Source organism: Adiantum capillus-veneris, chromosome 19, assembly GCF_014529385.1.
Source record: "Adiantum capillus-veneris isolate H3 chromosome 19, ASM1452938v2, whole genome shotgun sequence".
Taxonomy (NCBI): domain Eukaryota; kingdom Viridiplantae; phylum Streptophyta; class Polypodiopsida; order Polypodiales; family Pteridaceae; genus Adiantum; species Adiantum capillus-veneris.
The window spans coordinates 13,082,423-13,098,622 of record NC_140949.1 but is presented as its reverse complement, the minus strand read 5'-3'; the positions used below and the strand labels follow the sequence as shown (position 1 = coordinate 13,098,622).

Here is a 16,200-nt window from a genome sequence, read left to right as displayed (position 1 = left end):
ATTACAATGCTTTCAAGAGGGGGTATGTCACAAACTGGTGACGTGGCATGGCCCTAGACATGGGGCAGCAGAGCATACACACACATACCCGGCTGGGAGCACCGAAAAATGCGGGGACAGAATGACGTGGCAGTCCCGAAAATTCCGCTGACAAATAGTATGGCAGTCTGGCTTTTTGCGCTGCAGTGCTAACGTGGCAAAGCTGTACGGAATGCCACTTTTTGCGTTGTTGTACAAAAATACCAGATTTATGCTGGCTGATTTTTGAAGCTTTTGGGCCAGCTACTTTATTTAAGAGGCTTTTAAAATTGATTGCTTTTGGGGCTCTGCTTTTTGGGCATCCCTTGTAAACTTATAAATAAGTGGACAGGGCCCTCACAACTTTGAGTATCTAGACGTAGAGTCTGAGAGTGAGCGCCTGCCTACTCTCTTGTACTTTGAACATAGATTAATATAAATAGAAATACCGAAAGGGGCGCAAGTCTTTGGGGCCAATATCTCTAGGCACGGAACTCCGCCGGGCCGTGTTGATCAATTGTGAACTGTGAACTGTTTTGAAGTGAATCTCTGCTGTGTCGTGGTAGAATCTTGGCTTGGAGTGTCCAAGTTTGTTACAGAGTTGAAATCTGATGCCATTATGATGGCTGACAACACTAATCTTGCTGGGCTGAAAACGCTGATGGAGAACTGTTGGTTCCTGTGGCACTTGGTACAGCTTGGTTGTTGAGAGGCTCCTTCACTGCTCCTCTGCCTTCTATTGGTGTCACAAATTGATAACGTGGCATTGTCGACGTGGCAGTACTGACAACACAAATAGTATGAATTTTCGAAGATTGCGTTCTCATGCTGACGTGGCAGCTGTATTGACCTCCGCATTTTGCGTTGGCATGCTACGTGGCAGGCTATACGGAATTCCGTAATTTGCGCTGGCTGCTTTTGACAGTTTTGGGACCAGATGATTTTGGAACAAGTTGCTTCTGAGTTTAACTGCTTTTGGTGCTCTGCTTTTGGCATCCCTTGTAAATTTATAAGAGCCGTTGGGGCCTCACTCTGCAAAGCATCTTGATGCAGAGTCTGAGAGCAGAGGTCCTTTGAGAGTTGTACTTTGCAATGATTAATGATAAAAAAATACCGAAAGGGACTCTAGACTTTGGGGCCAATACCTTTGGCCACGGAACTCCGTCGGGCCGTGTGGACTCTCTCTCTTTCTCTATTAAAGTTCAATGATTTTTGAAGTTTCTATTCGTGTGTTGCTATTTATTTCACGCTTGAAGTGTCCAAGCCTGTTACAGTGGTATCAGATCTCATAAAGATTCTTCTTCTACGGAGGACCGGATCCTTTTTGCAGCACATGCAGGTTTTTGTGAAAGAATCTCGTTTCTCGACCTCGGACTTATTAGCCACTCCCACCCACGCATCAGGCGCGCTTCCATCTTCATCTCTATGTCGTACAGGGCATAAGCCATAAAGAACTCCAGATTACACATGGGTTCTCTCGCAGAATATGACAGAGAACTCTTCTCAGTGGGTACGTAGAAAAAAAAAAGTTGAAATCCGGCGCAAGAACTGAAGAAAAGAATGAAGATTTGAGCAAATTTTTCGGCGGAAAAGTTTGCCACAGCGAAGTACAAGCGTCAATTGCAGGTTGACACGTGTGTGAAAAGATTGATCAAGTACTCCAGAGACTCGAGGTTTGCGAAACACCTAAAGAATTACCCGATTGATGAGATTTACTCAAGATGGCGTGAGGCCGTTGATGCTCCTCTCAAGACAAGAGGAAAGCTGAAAGGACAGACGAGTGTAGAAAAGTGGAACCTGTACTTGTAGAAAGAGTTGGACAGAACTCTTGAAACGAAGATGAACGAGAGGACCACTAGAAGATAAGCCAGAGAGAGTTATAGTGCAGCAGTCGAGCGCAGAAGAAAAGGAAACATGAAAGCAGGATTGGTACCAGATTTTGTGGGGACTGTCGACCTTGATTAGATGAACGAAAAATACCGAACTTTGCACAACATGGGGCAAAGTGCGAGACCAGGAAGCTCTTAACTTCTTTGATGGAGAAGCCATCAACTTCAACTGAATTGGTGGCTCGATTTGGAATTACGCCCAAGGGCATGGGGCCACAGGCCGAGGTTGTTCTCGCGGAACCCGGACGGGATGTTGGCATTACACCTGTCATCGGCAAACTACGTTTGCATTGTTAGGGGTATTTAGGACACAAGGACTTTTACATCATCCCTTTGGAAGGGTATGACGTCCTCCGAGAAATCCCTTGGTTCCCCAAGAACAGTGCGGTGGTCCATTATAGGGCAGGGAAAGCGATCTTGAAGAATTAGAAGGGCAAAGAGATTGCACTTGATGTAAAACTGAAAGGCGAGTCCGTACCATTTGATGAAATCCAATCTTTTTATTTATTCGATCTTCTTGAAAGAACTGAATGATGAACAAAGGTCAAATATGTTGACCTCGAAAAGGAACGACAAGATTTTTCTACAAGCTTAGGCTGATTGTTTCTCTGAGGGTGTACCAGGCGAGTTGCCTCCTTCACGTCGTGAAGATCACATGATTGATTCCTGGTAGTATACCACCAAACTGGCCACCTTATAGAGTTAGCCGAGCCCAAAATAAAGAAATAATGAACTAGAATAGATTTCCCCATTTGGAGGATTGAGGATATACTCAACAGACTTCAGGGTTCTACTTGTCGAATTGATCTGAAGAGTGGTTATCATTAGATCCGAATTGCTACTAGAGAGGTCTACACAACAACGACTTTTGTTTTTTTCGAATATTTGGTGATGCCATGTGGCCTCACGAATGCTTCGGCTACATTCAACCGCATGATAGATAGCATTTTCAGAGAGTACCGATCATTTGTAGGTACTTTCTTTGACAACATTGTCGTCTTCTCCAAGAATGAAGCAAAACACAGACACCACCTGTTGCAAGTTTTCCAGGCATTGCGGAAGCATAAGTTGGTTATAAATGCAAAAAAGAGCGAGGTTTTCTTGCATGAGATACATTTCTTGGGACACAGTGTCTCAACAATAGGGGTAAAGATGGAGCCGGTCAAAATTGAGATTATTAGTTATTGGCCCGATTTGAAGAATGCTCATGAGGTTCGAAGCTTATCTGAGCTTGCACTCATGTTATCGGTGGTTCATTTGAAAATTTCCAGAGATAGCTTCTCCTTTGCATATGCTGACTCAGATGAAGTTCTTTTTTTACTTGGGGATCGACAGAGATTCCAGCCTTTGAGACACTCGAAGAAAAGCTGACTGTTGGACCCGTGTTGGCCTTACTAGACTTGCAAAAGCCATTTGAAGTTTACTGTAATTGCTTATGAGAGCAGGATGTTTTTATGTCCGAAATGGTTGCACAGATTTATGAGAAAGAGCTTTTGGAAGTTATCAATGCTGTTACGCAATGGTGACACTATCTTCTTGAAGCCGACTTTACAGTCTTTACAGATTAGCACATTTTATGCTACTTCTTGTCGCGCAGAAGCAGCTTTCGGGGAAGCAGATGTGGTGGGCTGACATCTTGTCACAATTTCACTTTCAGATAGTCCATGTTTACGGACAAAAAAAACTTTGTGGCAGATGCATTGTCTTGGAAGCCCTTGGTTTTGGCTATTTCCGCGATACATCATTGAAGCTTCGAAGATATGACAGATTAGTACGCCGTCGATCCTGACTTTGCAGACATCTTTCAGTGGATACAAAATGTGGAGCTAGTTGCAAGCTATTCCATACGGGACGACTATTTGATGCGGAAAACGATGTTGTGTGTTACACAGCCTTTGAGGGAAAAGGTTTTGACAGAGTACTATTGTCCACCTTTTTCTGGCCACTGTGGCATAGATACCACCTTGAAGGGTGTTGAGCGTTACTTTTACTGGCTGTGGACGAGTTTGTTCGCAGTTGCTTAGTATGCCAAAAGGTCAAGTTTGACTAGCATAAGGCACGAGGATTTCTACAGCCTTTATCCATACCCTCCTGTCCTTGGGAGAACATTGCCATGGATTTTATGTTTGATCTTCCCCAGACTCAAAGTGGACATGATGGCATTTGGACAGTCATCTACAGATTCAGTAAACAGGCCCACTCCAATCATTTGGCGAATTTGTTTCTCACAGATTTCTAATATATGGCATGCCTGAGTCTATTGCTTCGGACAGAGATCCCCGGTTTACTACTTTGTTACAGAGGGCAATCTGGGAGAACATTGGCACGTGGTTGCAATTCTCGTCCTCGTTCCACCCGCAAATAGATGGGCAATTTGAGATAGCAAATTCAATGGTTTTGGATTTGTTGAAGTCTTATACTTCGAATCAGAAGACTTAATGGGAAAAGTATTTGCCCCTGGTGGAGTTTGCCTACAACACACGAAGAAGGCGCCGTTTGAAGTATTGAGGGTGCTAAGAAGGTTCTTTTATTTCTAAGCACGAAAGACAAGATTCTTTTGAAGTAGATCTTTGAAAAAAGGTCTAGAAGGCATGGAAGGCCACCTAGCCGTTTAGAGGAGGAGAGTTTGTCCTCTTTTGACAGTGACCAGATCAACAAGAAAACCAAGGAGTTCAAGAAAGAGAGTCAGGCGGGCAGATTTGAGACGTTTTCAGGCTACAAGGACACCCATCGAGCCCTTGAATTTGTACAAGTTTGACATCGCCTTCTCTGGAGGACGGTTCTCAAAACATTCCAAGGTGCAAAAGGCGGCATCTTACTTGAAAGGAACTGTATAGACATGGTGGTCTACTCTATTGTTACGCAAAGAAGCACCTGCAACGTGGTTAAAATTCAAGACAATTTTCACATCAAATTGGATATCAGATATATATGCAACAAATGTCATCACGGCTTGGCATCACTTGAAAATGATTGAGAACGATACATTGGATGATTACTGCAAGAGGTTTTAGGATACTTATTTTGCTACTGTCTTCGTTTTGGAAGATTACTTTGAAATACCAAATTGAGCGGTTTTGTTGCGGTTTGCTAAAAGAGATTCGAGACTATTGTCTAAACCAGAAGTCTGACTCTATTCAAAGACTTATGCAACATGCTAAGGAACGATTTGGAAGGCATGCCGGCTCATTGACTTATCTTACGAACAAGATAGTATCCACCTCAACAATGCAAGAGTCCGTCAGATTGAAAAGAATGAATTAGGGGAACCGGATGACAGCTCATTGGAGGATTCTGGAGAATCATATGGTAGCAGATCCGAAGGTTCCAATGAACTAAGGGAACTAGATGCAAGTTCATCAAAGGATTCCAGAGAAAGAGGATCAGATGACAGTGCGTCTTAGGGTTTCGATGATCGAGAGTGACGTGCCAATGGATATGGGAAGCTAAAGAAGCTATCCACAGGTCCTTGGGCACAAGGAAAGAAAGGAAAAAGGGAATCAGTTGGTAGTCAGAGAATTCCTCAGACCTAGGATAAGATTTTTGAAACAGATCAGTATGATCTAGATCTGGATATTGCTTTATGCCAAGGTGCATGAGGCTCTTGAGAAGTTTCAAGCACGGCATAAGAGGGCAGCCGACAAAATTCGACGCGACTTGCAGTGAAAGAAGATGATTGGGTGCTCTTTACGGTTTGAGAAGGCAAACGAAAAGGAAAGGAGTCGATTTTTCAAAGCTAAGAATGGCTATGGTCCTTTTCTGATTCAAGAGAAGATAAATGATGTATCCTTCAGATTGAAGTTGCCAAAAACTTGGAAGATTCACAATGCTTTTCATGTGAGTCTGTTGAAAATTTTCAAGGGTGAGGTGCCAGTTGACAGGGAGCCTGAGGAGCAACCTCAAGTGGAAGAGAGTGAGGAGATACTCGTTCCGGAACAGATACTGGCTCACTAGGAAAGGAAAGAGAAAGGTAAAGTGAACGGCGGTTCTTAGTCAAGAACTATCCGGCATTGTATGCGAAGTGGATGGAGGAGGACCTAGCAGATACTCCTCAGATTTGGAACTTTACCTTGAGATTTTTGGTCTAGCTTCGACTATTCCGAGAGATCTCGTGGATCAACAGGGTTGAATCTGGTGCAGATGGGACTGTACAAGAGGGGAGTCACTCCGCTCCTTTGTCACAGGTTACCCAGATGGAATAAAGGTAATGATTTTCCTTTGGACTTCAGGGATACTGATGTGCTGACAATATATTCTACTGGATGACTTTATGCAAGAAGTCCTTCGACATGGGAATTCCCGGAGATGAATCTGATTTTTTTGCTCACTCATGTGATTGTGTTTGAGTACAGGTTTGAAAGACGAAATGACTGAATCATTTTGTCTTGAGAGTCAATGGACACGATGGCAATATGGATTAGTTAATCTGACATCAGTGAGGTCCTATGTGGATCTAGATGCGATTGCTAAATACGTTGCCAGGAATCATGGTCTTAGATCTCCATGAATTCTATGTGATTTGGTTTGAATGTGACGTGAATGTTCAGTGACTGTCGTCTTTGTGCAAGTGTTGGATTGGTCTCCTCTAGTGCGTCGGTACTTAAGAGTCAACGATCTACTTGCGTCTTATGCGGATATGGAAGGAGTTGGAGAAAGGATCCCCAACCCTCTTTTGCATTCACATTTGCATGTAGCGTGCATCCACTTTCGCTGACAAGCAACCCTTGGAAATACCTCCGAGCACCCTTATTTCCGAGCACCCTTACCTTTCAACTTCATCCGCAATGTTTTCACGACAAGACTATTCGGGTGATCGTACTTTCTCGCAAGGCAGAGTCACCACGGCTGGTATTCTGCGACATTAGTAAAGCTACCTAGCAACTCGTGTGGTCAGTGTTTACATTGCACCTTCGTACAGTTGCCACGTTAGCATGTCAGCGCAATCTTCGGAAATTCGTACTATTGTGTTGTCTGTACTGCCACGTTAGCAGTGCCACATTATCAGTTTGTGACATACCCCCCTCTTGAAAGAATTGTAATCCCCCTCGATTACGCTTGCAAAACAGACAGAGGTCATAAATGTGTATCCAATGTCGATCGTCCTTCAAAGACATGGCAATGAAGACGAGAGCTAACAAGTCCATGATCGGGACTCGAAGATTCTTTCCCAAAAAAACCAAGGAGAGGTTCTTGGTTTTGCTTGGGTTCTTGGGATTTTGGTTCTTGATGGTTCTTCTTTGGGTTCTTCCCTTGAGTTTGCAAAGCCGAAGCACACAGAGAGCTCTTATACCAATGTCAGGTGTAGCGGAAGTGTTGAAAGATTTAGCTCAGATGTAGTACTTTGCACAAACACAAGGGACACTTTACTTCACTTGAAAGAACTGAATTGAACTGAGAGAGAGAGAGAGAGAGAGAGAGAGAGAGAGAGAGAGAGAGAGAGAGAGAGAGAGAGAGAGAGAGAGACGACACCGAATGTCAAGTCTCAAACCCTCAAGGCCCCCTTGCTTTGTTGCCAGCATAGCAGCTAAGGTATTGGATGGGGCGTTTAATACGTGTACTAGACGTATTTTTCGAGAAATAAAATACGTCGGTTTTTTTCAAATATATATTTTTTACAAGTATTGTATTATATGGGTCCACACAAAGATATATAATTTATTGAAGTCAAATGTATTATATGGGTCCACACAAAGATATATAATTTATTGAAGTCAAATGTTGCACATAATTAAATGGAAAGTTGACATCTGTAAATCCTAAACTCATTGCTCAGTCAATGATAATTTCAATTCTTTACAGTGTACACAAATGTCAAAAACCCTCTTTGCCATTTATAATAATTAACGGAGTTATACAAAAACTGTTTAGACCATTTGTAACTTTGGCGAAATTGATTACCTTTTAAAACTTTAGGACAAGCCAACTTTTATTAAAGTCTTTAAACTGCCCACATTTTATAACAAAGCAACGTACCGAACGTTTTAAAACGTCCCATTTTGAACTCTACTTAAAAAAACGCGTGTTTTAGCTGTTCTGGCTGCCAAAGCAAGTACTTTCTTTATTTCTTGTACAATGCTGATACAATGATGCTAAATATTGAGATGCTGATGCTAATGGATGTTGGGTACTACTGGGTACTGATGGGTACTGAGGGGTATTGAAGGGTTCTATGTCGATGACGATGATGTAGATGACGAGGTACTGCTAGATTCTATGTCGAGGTCGGGGTATTGATGGGTTCTATGTCGATGACGATGATGTCGACGACGAGGTACTGTTGGGTTCTATGTCGACGACGACGATGTCGACGACAACGACTCCTCTATGGCTGAATGCCGGTAACTATTAGCAATGTCGATGGCTAGGGTCTGCCACCATGACGAGCCTAAGGGCTGAAATCTCATGCGATCATCCTGGGTGAAAACGGTGATCTTGTTGGGCTGAAAACGCTGATCATGCTGGCTGAAAATGGTGATCTTGCTGGGCTGAAAACGCTGATGGAGAATTGCTGGTTCCTGTGGCACTTGGTACGGCTTGGTTCTTGAGAGACTCCTTCACTACTCCTCTGCCTTTTACTGGTGCCCAAAGGATTTCTTTTATAGGTCATTTAGCCATTTGCCCTACCTACATTCCAACAAGGGTAAATGAAAAGTCACTTATTAATAAAAAGCACTCTAAGAGGTGGTTCACGCGTAGTAAATGCCTAAGTGCTAAAATGCGGTACTGTGCAAGAGATGTCACCAAGAAAGAGTAATGTCAGCCCAATACACCCAAAATGTTAGACAAATGTAACTCTATTCTCATTTTTGTGACAATGGACTCGTCTTTTCTCATGTGTAGGCACTGCACAAGAGGAGTGGCGTTTTCTTGTGCAACAGGCCCTGCACAAGACTCAACGGCTGAATCGATCTCCTCTCTTGAAGAGGTCGCTGCCAATTCAAAAGCTTCAAGGTAAAGCTATAACAAGTAAGGAGTATCTGCCAAGTCGTCCTCCATCCACTGCGTTGTAGTTCTTGAACTTGACCGAGTATTTACGGATCAACTTTCCCTTCAATTTCCTTTCCTTGCGCACTAGAATCTCTTCAAGTTGAAGAATTTCCTCCGTTTCTTCCATCTTTAGTTACTCCTCTGGCACTTGTCCTTCGAAAGGTCGTAGAAGAATCATGTGAAAAGCATTGTGAATTCTCCAACGATCTGGCAACGTTAGTCTGAAGCATAGATCGTTGATCTTCTATGAGGGTCCATTAGCTTTGGATAAAGCCTCTCCTTCCCTTCATCTTTCTTAATCTGGCCTTCTCGAACTTGAGGATCTCCTTCCTTTAGCTGCAAGTCCCATTGATGCTTATGTGTTGCTCTCCTAGGCCTGTCTTGAGACTCTTGCAAAGCCTCCTTAACCTTCTCAAAGGATGTGGCTAGATCCTCTACAAAATGATCTGCTTGAAAGATCTAGGATGACATGTGGACTATTGCAGATAAGTTTAGTAAGCAGGCCCACGACGTACTGATAGACGAGACAGTAAAGACCAATCATTTGGCTAAACTGTTTATTGCACAAATCTTTACATATCATGCAGTGCTAAAATCTACCAGAGACCCCAGGTTCACAAGTTTGTTTAAAGAACAGTGTGCGAGAATGTGGGTACAACACTCAAGTTCTCTTCGCCATTTCATCGACAGACTGATGGGCAGTCAGAGATTACCAACTCAAAGGTGTTTAGACTTCTTGAAATGCTCTCTCTCTGATCAAAAGTCTAAATGGGACAAGTTTCTGCCATCTGTGAAATTTTCTCACAACACTGTTCACACGTCTATTAAGCAGGCACCATTAGAACTAGTTAGAAGGACAGCGAGTCTTTAATTGTTGTTTTTATCTTCACAGATTAGGCGATTTGTCTTATCATCTTGGACTTGTATATGTCCTTTAGGCTTTTGCAAGGAGTTGGTTAGGAATATGAGGGTGGTACCAGTACTTCAGAATTGCAAGGGCCTTTGGTCCTTAGTACTCCACACTTGCGTTTAGGACTTAACTCCTCGTTTAGTACTTTGGGTAGGGGCAGTGACTCATTTAAGATGTACTATCAAGAGCAGTTCTGATGCCTCTCCTCTCGTAGGAACTAGTCGATGTCATGAGGCCTGTTGAGGATCTCAAGTTCATTCTCCCTCGTAAATGCATTGTGTCTCTGTGTAGCCCTTTGACGTGATCTCATCTCTCACCGTCAAGCATTGCTTAAGAGTGCCACCATTTAATACAATCTTGATGCACTAGACCTGTACGTGCAACAGGTTATGGCGCTTCTATGTTGAAGGAGGAGTTTGATAAGGAAATTCTGACTCCATCACATGCAATTTATGGGTAGATCAATCAATTTATTTCAACATTAGGATTCAAATATTGCCCGTTTTGCTGCATTATTTATTAGAAGGGAAGGCAGTAAAAATATTTATTTTGAGAAGTCACCCAACTCTTTTAACTTCCAAAATGTTTTCTCTGTCTGTAGGAGTGGTATCCACTGCTTTTTTACCATCAAACATTATATTGAGTAAATTATTGAAAAGTGCGTTGTAAAACACTGAAACATTTAGGACGTTGTTTCGAAAACGTTGACAATGTGAGCAGCCTCTACATATGAAGATCAACTTTCTTAACAGACGGCGATGTTGTCTTTACCTCCAAAAAGAGCGGGACATGTTCCAATGTTGATTAGAACCTGACAGAGTGGAATGTTCTTTGTGAACAGAATCTGGCTTAGGGGTACGAAGTGAATAAAGGAAGAAATGTTAGGCAAATTCACTAGATGTCTGTAGTGGCTATTCAAAAAGTTAATGAACATCCTTCAAATGGTTGGGTTGTCTAGTGAATACCTGCAGTCAATTCTGTTCTTATGTGAAAGAAAGTACAGTAAACAATGAGGTAGAAGTTTCAATCCTTTGACCTTTCATTGTTTCAATTCTAACGGGTCTTGCTGTTTATGGTGCAGAGAAGCACACATCAGACAAGGCAAAGCAGAGCAAATGTTTGTGCACCATTCTTTAGTTGTGCATATGGAGTGAAGTATCTATCTAGATATGAGGACTAAAGCAAGCAAGTCTCTTCAAGCTCAGAGTTGGCTCGAAGTATTTGTACACCAGGGGACTCCCCTGTGACATAGAAGAGGTGTGGTAGAACAGCTGTGTGTGCATTCCTGATAATTGCTCTGGGGCCAACTGTTTCGTCATTGGTAAATAGTTTGTGTCTGTCCCTTGTGAGGTGAGACTTGCTTCAAGCATACACTTACTAGTTTGGAACCAAATACCTCGAAGGAGATGTTTTGGCGCTTTCTCGATGCATGTAAGCTGGCTAAATACTTTACTCTTTGAGAAGAAGAGTGCATTCTGTTTTGTATTCACTCTGACATCCTGCTGAAATAACAGGCGGTGATAAAATGGTATTCATTCTGGGACGACGGTTTGCTCTCCCCCCCCCCCCCCCTCTCTCTCTCTCTCTCTCTCTCTCTCTCTCTCTCGGGATTGGTGGATGTGTGTATGTGTGTGTGAGACATTAGAGGAGGAAACTGGAAGAGTGCGTTTCAGAGCAAGCAATTTAATCCTTGAATATTGGCAATAGGCAAAAAACATTAGTGTTGGTGAGAGGGGTACCATATGTTGCCAAATTTTCTAACACCAGTTTTGTAATGTGTTTGAGAGTATGAGTATTGCGCTTAATCACCAGCATTACACAACTAATGTATTTGGTAAAGTGCCTTCTTGTGACATAAATGTTGACAAAACTAGTTTAGGAGGTGAAAGACGGTGGGTGTTTTTTCGTTGGCAAATTATTCATTCATTTTGAGATACAGTGTCGAGAGCACTCATTCCATTCATAGAAGGGCAACAGAGCTTTTCCTTCGAAGCTATGTTATGAAAGAGAAAAAGTTATGTTACAAAAGCTAGCTTCCTTTGAAGTGAAACTGATGAAATTGAAGGAGATCATGGAGTAGACGAATGCTACCCTGACAAAACTGTTGGTCTCCATCAGAGTATCATTCGTCTGCATTAGAGTATCATCCATCTGCTCCATGCCATTGTCATCGTCTTCAACAGTTTCATCACGCTAGTATCCGTCTGTTCCATGGTCTCCTTCAGTTTCATCAGAGTATCATTCGTTTGCATCAGAACAACATCCATCCTCTCCATGTTCTGCAGTAGTTCCATTAGGGTATCATTCGTCTGCGTCGTGGTTCTTTGCACGTTCATCAAATGTGAGAATCGAGTTGAGACTATGGCATGCTGCTTTGAAAAGCATAAAATCTATGAGCCTTTCTCTAGTTACCGATGCAAATATCCCTTGTTCGATCATCATCTCTTGGGCAACATAGAAAAGGATAGTGAAAACAAGCAAAGGAAAACAATAGAGTAAAACGATGAATAACAGCGTTGAGAAAGATAGCAAAAAAACATTGAGATAAAATACAGCGATGAAACTTGACGAAGAGAGAAACTACAATATAGATATCTCATGTAGAAGGCAACAACATTGCGATAAACTACAGAGATGAAACTTGACGGAGGAGAGAGACTACATAGAAAGCTCACCTGCAAAAAAGAGGAAGAGAAACTGGTAAGCCCGTTATTGTTTTAAGAGTTGGTTACATGCCTGAATCTTTTCATTTTCTAGGTGAAGCATCTCGACCAAGAAATAACGCTGAAGATCTTATCGTAGTGATGTTGCACATGGCCGGCATTGACAATTTCAACGTCTGTGTCAGATCAATAGTCTATGGGAGAGAGATACGAAGGCCAGACCCCCTTGTGCAGACCTTACCTCGTGCAAATGTTGAAAGGGCGAGATTGGTTGGAGGCGGGAGGGAAACCGCACATCAGAGGTCCCTCTCGTCGGCTCCGCATTGTTGTTTCTAGTCCTACATGGTAGTGTTTTTTGGTTTGTATATGGTGAGCTTGTAGATGGGCTAGAAACAACAATGGACGGCTGGCAGGGGGGACTTTTGATGTGTGGTTTCCCTTTTGCCTCCATCAATCTTGCCCTTTCAGCCTCTACGGGAGGTAAGGTCTACACAAGGGGGTCTGCCTTCGTATATCTCTTCAGTAGGCTATTGATCTCACAGAGACGTTGAGATATATCTCCTACTATAGACATTGATGGTGTGTCTCTTGCTTTAATGAGACACGATGTTTCGTTTGCTACAATGACTAATTATTGCAATGTATGCAAGCAGTACCTACTCCACTTTCTTAAATTTTTCTTGCACCTTCCAATTCATACTATGGTGGCGCATAACACTACAGGCCCTTGAGCTTGCTTCTCATGTATCAGATTTAGATATGCCAAGCTATTTAGGTTATGGGGGTTTGTTATTTTTTCTTTCCTTTGAATCAATAACAAAGAGAGGGAGAAAGTTACTATTGATCTATATTTATAAAAACACAATATTTACATTTTTTGAGCGCGACTTTAAAATAGATCAATTGAAAACTTGCAGCTTTTGATTTTGCCTCATTTTATTTGATGACATATGGGTAATGAATAATCTGCCTACAATCTTAGTTGCTCGTGAGTGTTGAGTTTACTTATATTATTAGTGTCACCATTGTTAATACTATAATTTGAGGCTTTTTGTAAAAAATAACCACATGGTAGCCAAATGTAAACATCAACAAGGCTCACTTAAGCTGTGCAAGACAAGGAGTGTCTATCCAATAATGACTACTACATACTTTATTAGAAGATGAAAGCAGTATAAGTCATAATTGTGGAAACTCAAATACACTCATGAAGTTTGTCAATTCCTTTTGTTGGCTATTAAACCATATCATGGGAAATTGAACATTGCCCAAAGTAATTGATTGAACTTTGAACAATGAACCCTAATGATCGCCATGTAGAGAATTCAAGCAACACTTCAAACGTTTAATTTTTATCGTGTTTCTAACCAAGATAATCAATTCTCTCTTTCTTTGTTGTCCTTGGCTTCTACTCCCCCTCCAATTCCTCTCCTTATGCCACATGGTAGGGGTCTTCAAGGTGCATTAGATATAGTTAAGATGTTTCATATAAATCAAAACATTCATCTGATACCATTGAAAGGAAAACCTCTTTCTAGAGATCTATCAAATATCCAAGATCTTGATAAATATTCACTCATTGCACCACTTTGTTAAAAATGGAATTGAAGGTTTGGGAAAACCTCTTGCATGGAGAGTCCTCAATGTTTTGTGCTTGGCATACATGATTGCTATACACGAAGACTTTGAACTTGTTGTCATTTGAAAAATATAACCAAAATAACACCATAAATATTGAAGAATCTAGACCACTATACGTTGAACCAATCTTAGAGAATTCTCAAAAAGAAATTTGGTTGCCGATTTGAACTCAAAAATGATCCTAATCAAAGAATTTGTAATGAGGCCTACAAACATTTGGAAGAAAGGTCTATCAAAGGATCATGGGTGCTTTAATTGAGGATCATGGAAAAAGTTCAAGTTTGACTTTATCTAATTTTATGTAAGAAAAAAGAATTAGATGCCATGTAGATTGTTGTTAACTAAGACTTTGGAGTTATCGAGAGTTCTAAAAATGTATTGCATCTTTTTATGCACTTCTCATAGAAGTTGTTTATGTTTTCTCATAATAACTACAATAATCCTTATGGATTTCAAGAAAAGTGTATACTACTTAGGGTAAAAGCTATACTGTTATTATTAGCAAGTGCTAGTTCATTTTATTGAGTCCCCGATAGTCCTATAAAAGGGGGTGTCCCGGTACTGGGGGTCGTACCTTGAGAGATAAATAAATTAGTTATATCATGAGGTTTTATGGTCTTCTTGATAGGTATAAAACGTGCTTGTTTACTAAATCTGTCTACTATTGTTTAAATACCATTTTTGCCATCGACACGTGGGTAAACCAAAGATAAAATCCATAGTTATACTCTCCCATGAAGCATCAAGTATGGGCAAAGGTAATAGTAGACCTGGTTGTTTATCTATTTCATATTTCACTTTTTGGCATATCATACATTATGTATCAGAATCTTTATTTTTTCATTGATGGTCAATAGAAATATGTTTCAGTGGTAGCTGCTATTTCATGATGTCGTGCATAAGGAGGAGCATGTGATTCTTGCATTACTTTGTTGTGTAGAGCTTGTGTAACACAGAGTCTATTGCCATAGAGAAGAAATCTATCTTTTAGTGCGGCTTGTGATCTTCCATTGGTCAATGATGACATAGCATCATTATCTATAGTATATTGATCTATCATTTTGGTGAGATCATTGTGATATACAATAGATACAACATTAACTTTATGTCTACAAGAAAGTGCATTTGCTACTTGATTGTGCTTGACAAGAATGTGAGCAATATGGAAGTGATACTGCAAAAGTTTATCCACCTCATTTTCTTATCGAATAATTCATTTGAGTTGTGAAGTATATGATACTTTGATGATCCATACAAATAATAACTGGAGTACAAAAAGATAATGCTTCCATGAACTCAGAGCATACATAACTATGAGAAGTTATTTTAAATATATGCCAAGAATGTGCTCATCTTCATAAAGATGACGACTTTCATGGGTTACAGAATCTTGGAATGGGACAACACCTAAACAATCTCTGCATGCATCACAATGGATTGCAAAAATTTTGGAGAGGTCGAGGAGTATCAACAGGGGTTGAGAGAAGATTTTTCTTGAGAGTATTAAAAGCTTCTTGTTCTCTCTGCGTCCATTGATACTTAGCATTTTTCTTGGTTAAATCATGTAATGGTCCTACTCGTGTCGAGAACCTCTCTATGAATCTCCTATAATAGAAGCACATATCAAATAAACTTTGAAGCTCATGGAGATTATTTGGAATGGACATTTAGTTTCTACGCATGCATTCATATACCATGTTTGGAGAAGATGTGACCCAAATATTGTATCTCTTGCAAGAAGCTCATGGAGATTCTTTGGAATGGGCCATCCATCTATGACATTTAGTTTCTACGGATGCATTTGTATACCATGTTTGGAGAAGATGTGACCCAAATATTGTATCTCTTGCAAGAAAAGATACTTTTCTTGCCATTGATGCAAATCTTATGATCATGAAATTCTTGAAAAATTTCCTTTATGTGCTCATCGATAGTATTTGAATAGATTAAAATGTCATCAAAACAGATGCCTACGTAAGCTCGATGCTTATGAAATAGCCTATCCATCATATAAACTGTATTACTCAAGCTTAAAGGCATCACCATGTATTCATATAAACCAAAAGTGGTTCTAAATGTAGTTCTATGAATG

At 40.9% G+C, this 16,200-nt stretch overlaps 1 protein-coding gene across 3 annotated transcripts in view; it reads left to right on the top strand.

The window, feature by feature from the left end:
- Nucleotides 1-11,347, top strand: part of LOC147433587 (membrane-anchored ubiquitin-fold protein 3-like) — a 38,912-nt gene extending 27,565 nt beyond the window's left edge. For all 3 annotated transcript variants that reach the window (XM_086490259.1, XM_086490257.1, XM_086490261.1), the window contains one exon: nucleotides 10,886-11,347. Coding sequence is in view for 1 of the 3 variants with exons in the window: in XM_086490261.1 (XP_086346387.1) it covers nucleotides 10,886-10,941 (56 nt within the window). In the remaining 2 variants the exon portion in view is untranslated. The remainder of the gene's footprint in view (nucleotides 1-10,885) is intronic.
- The last annotated feature ends 4,853 nt before the right edge of the window (nucleotides 11,348-16,200 follow it).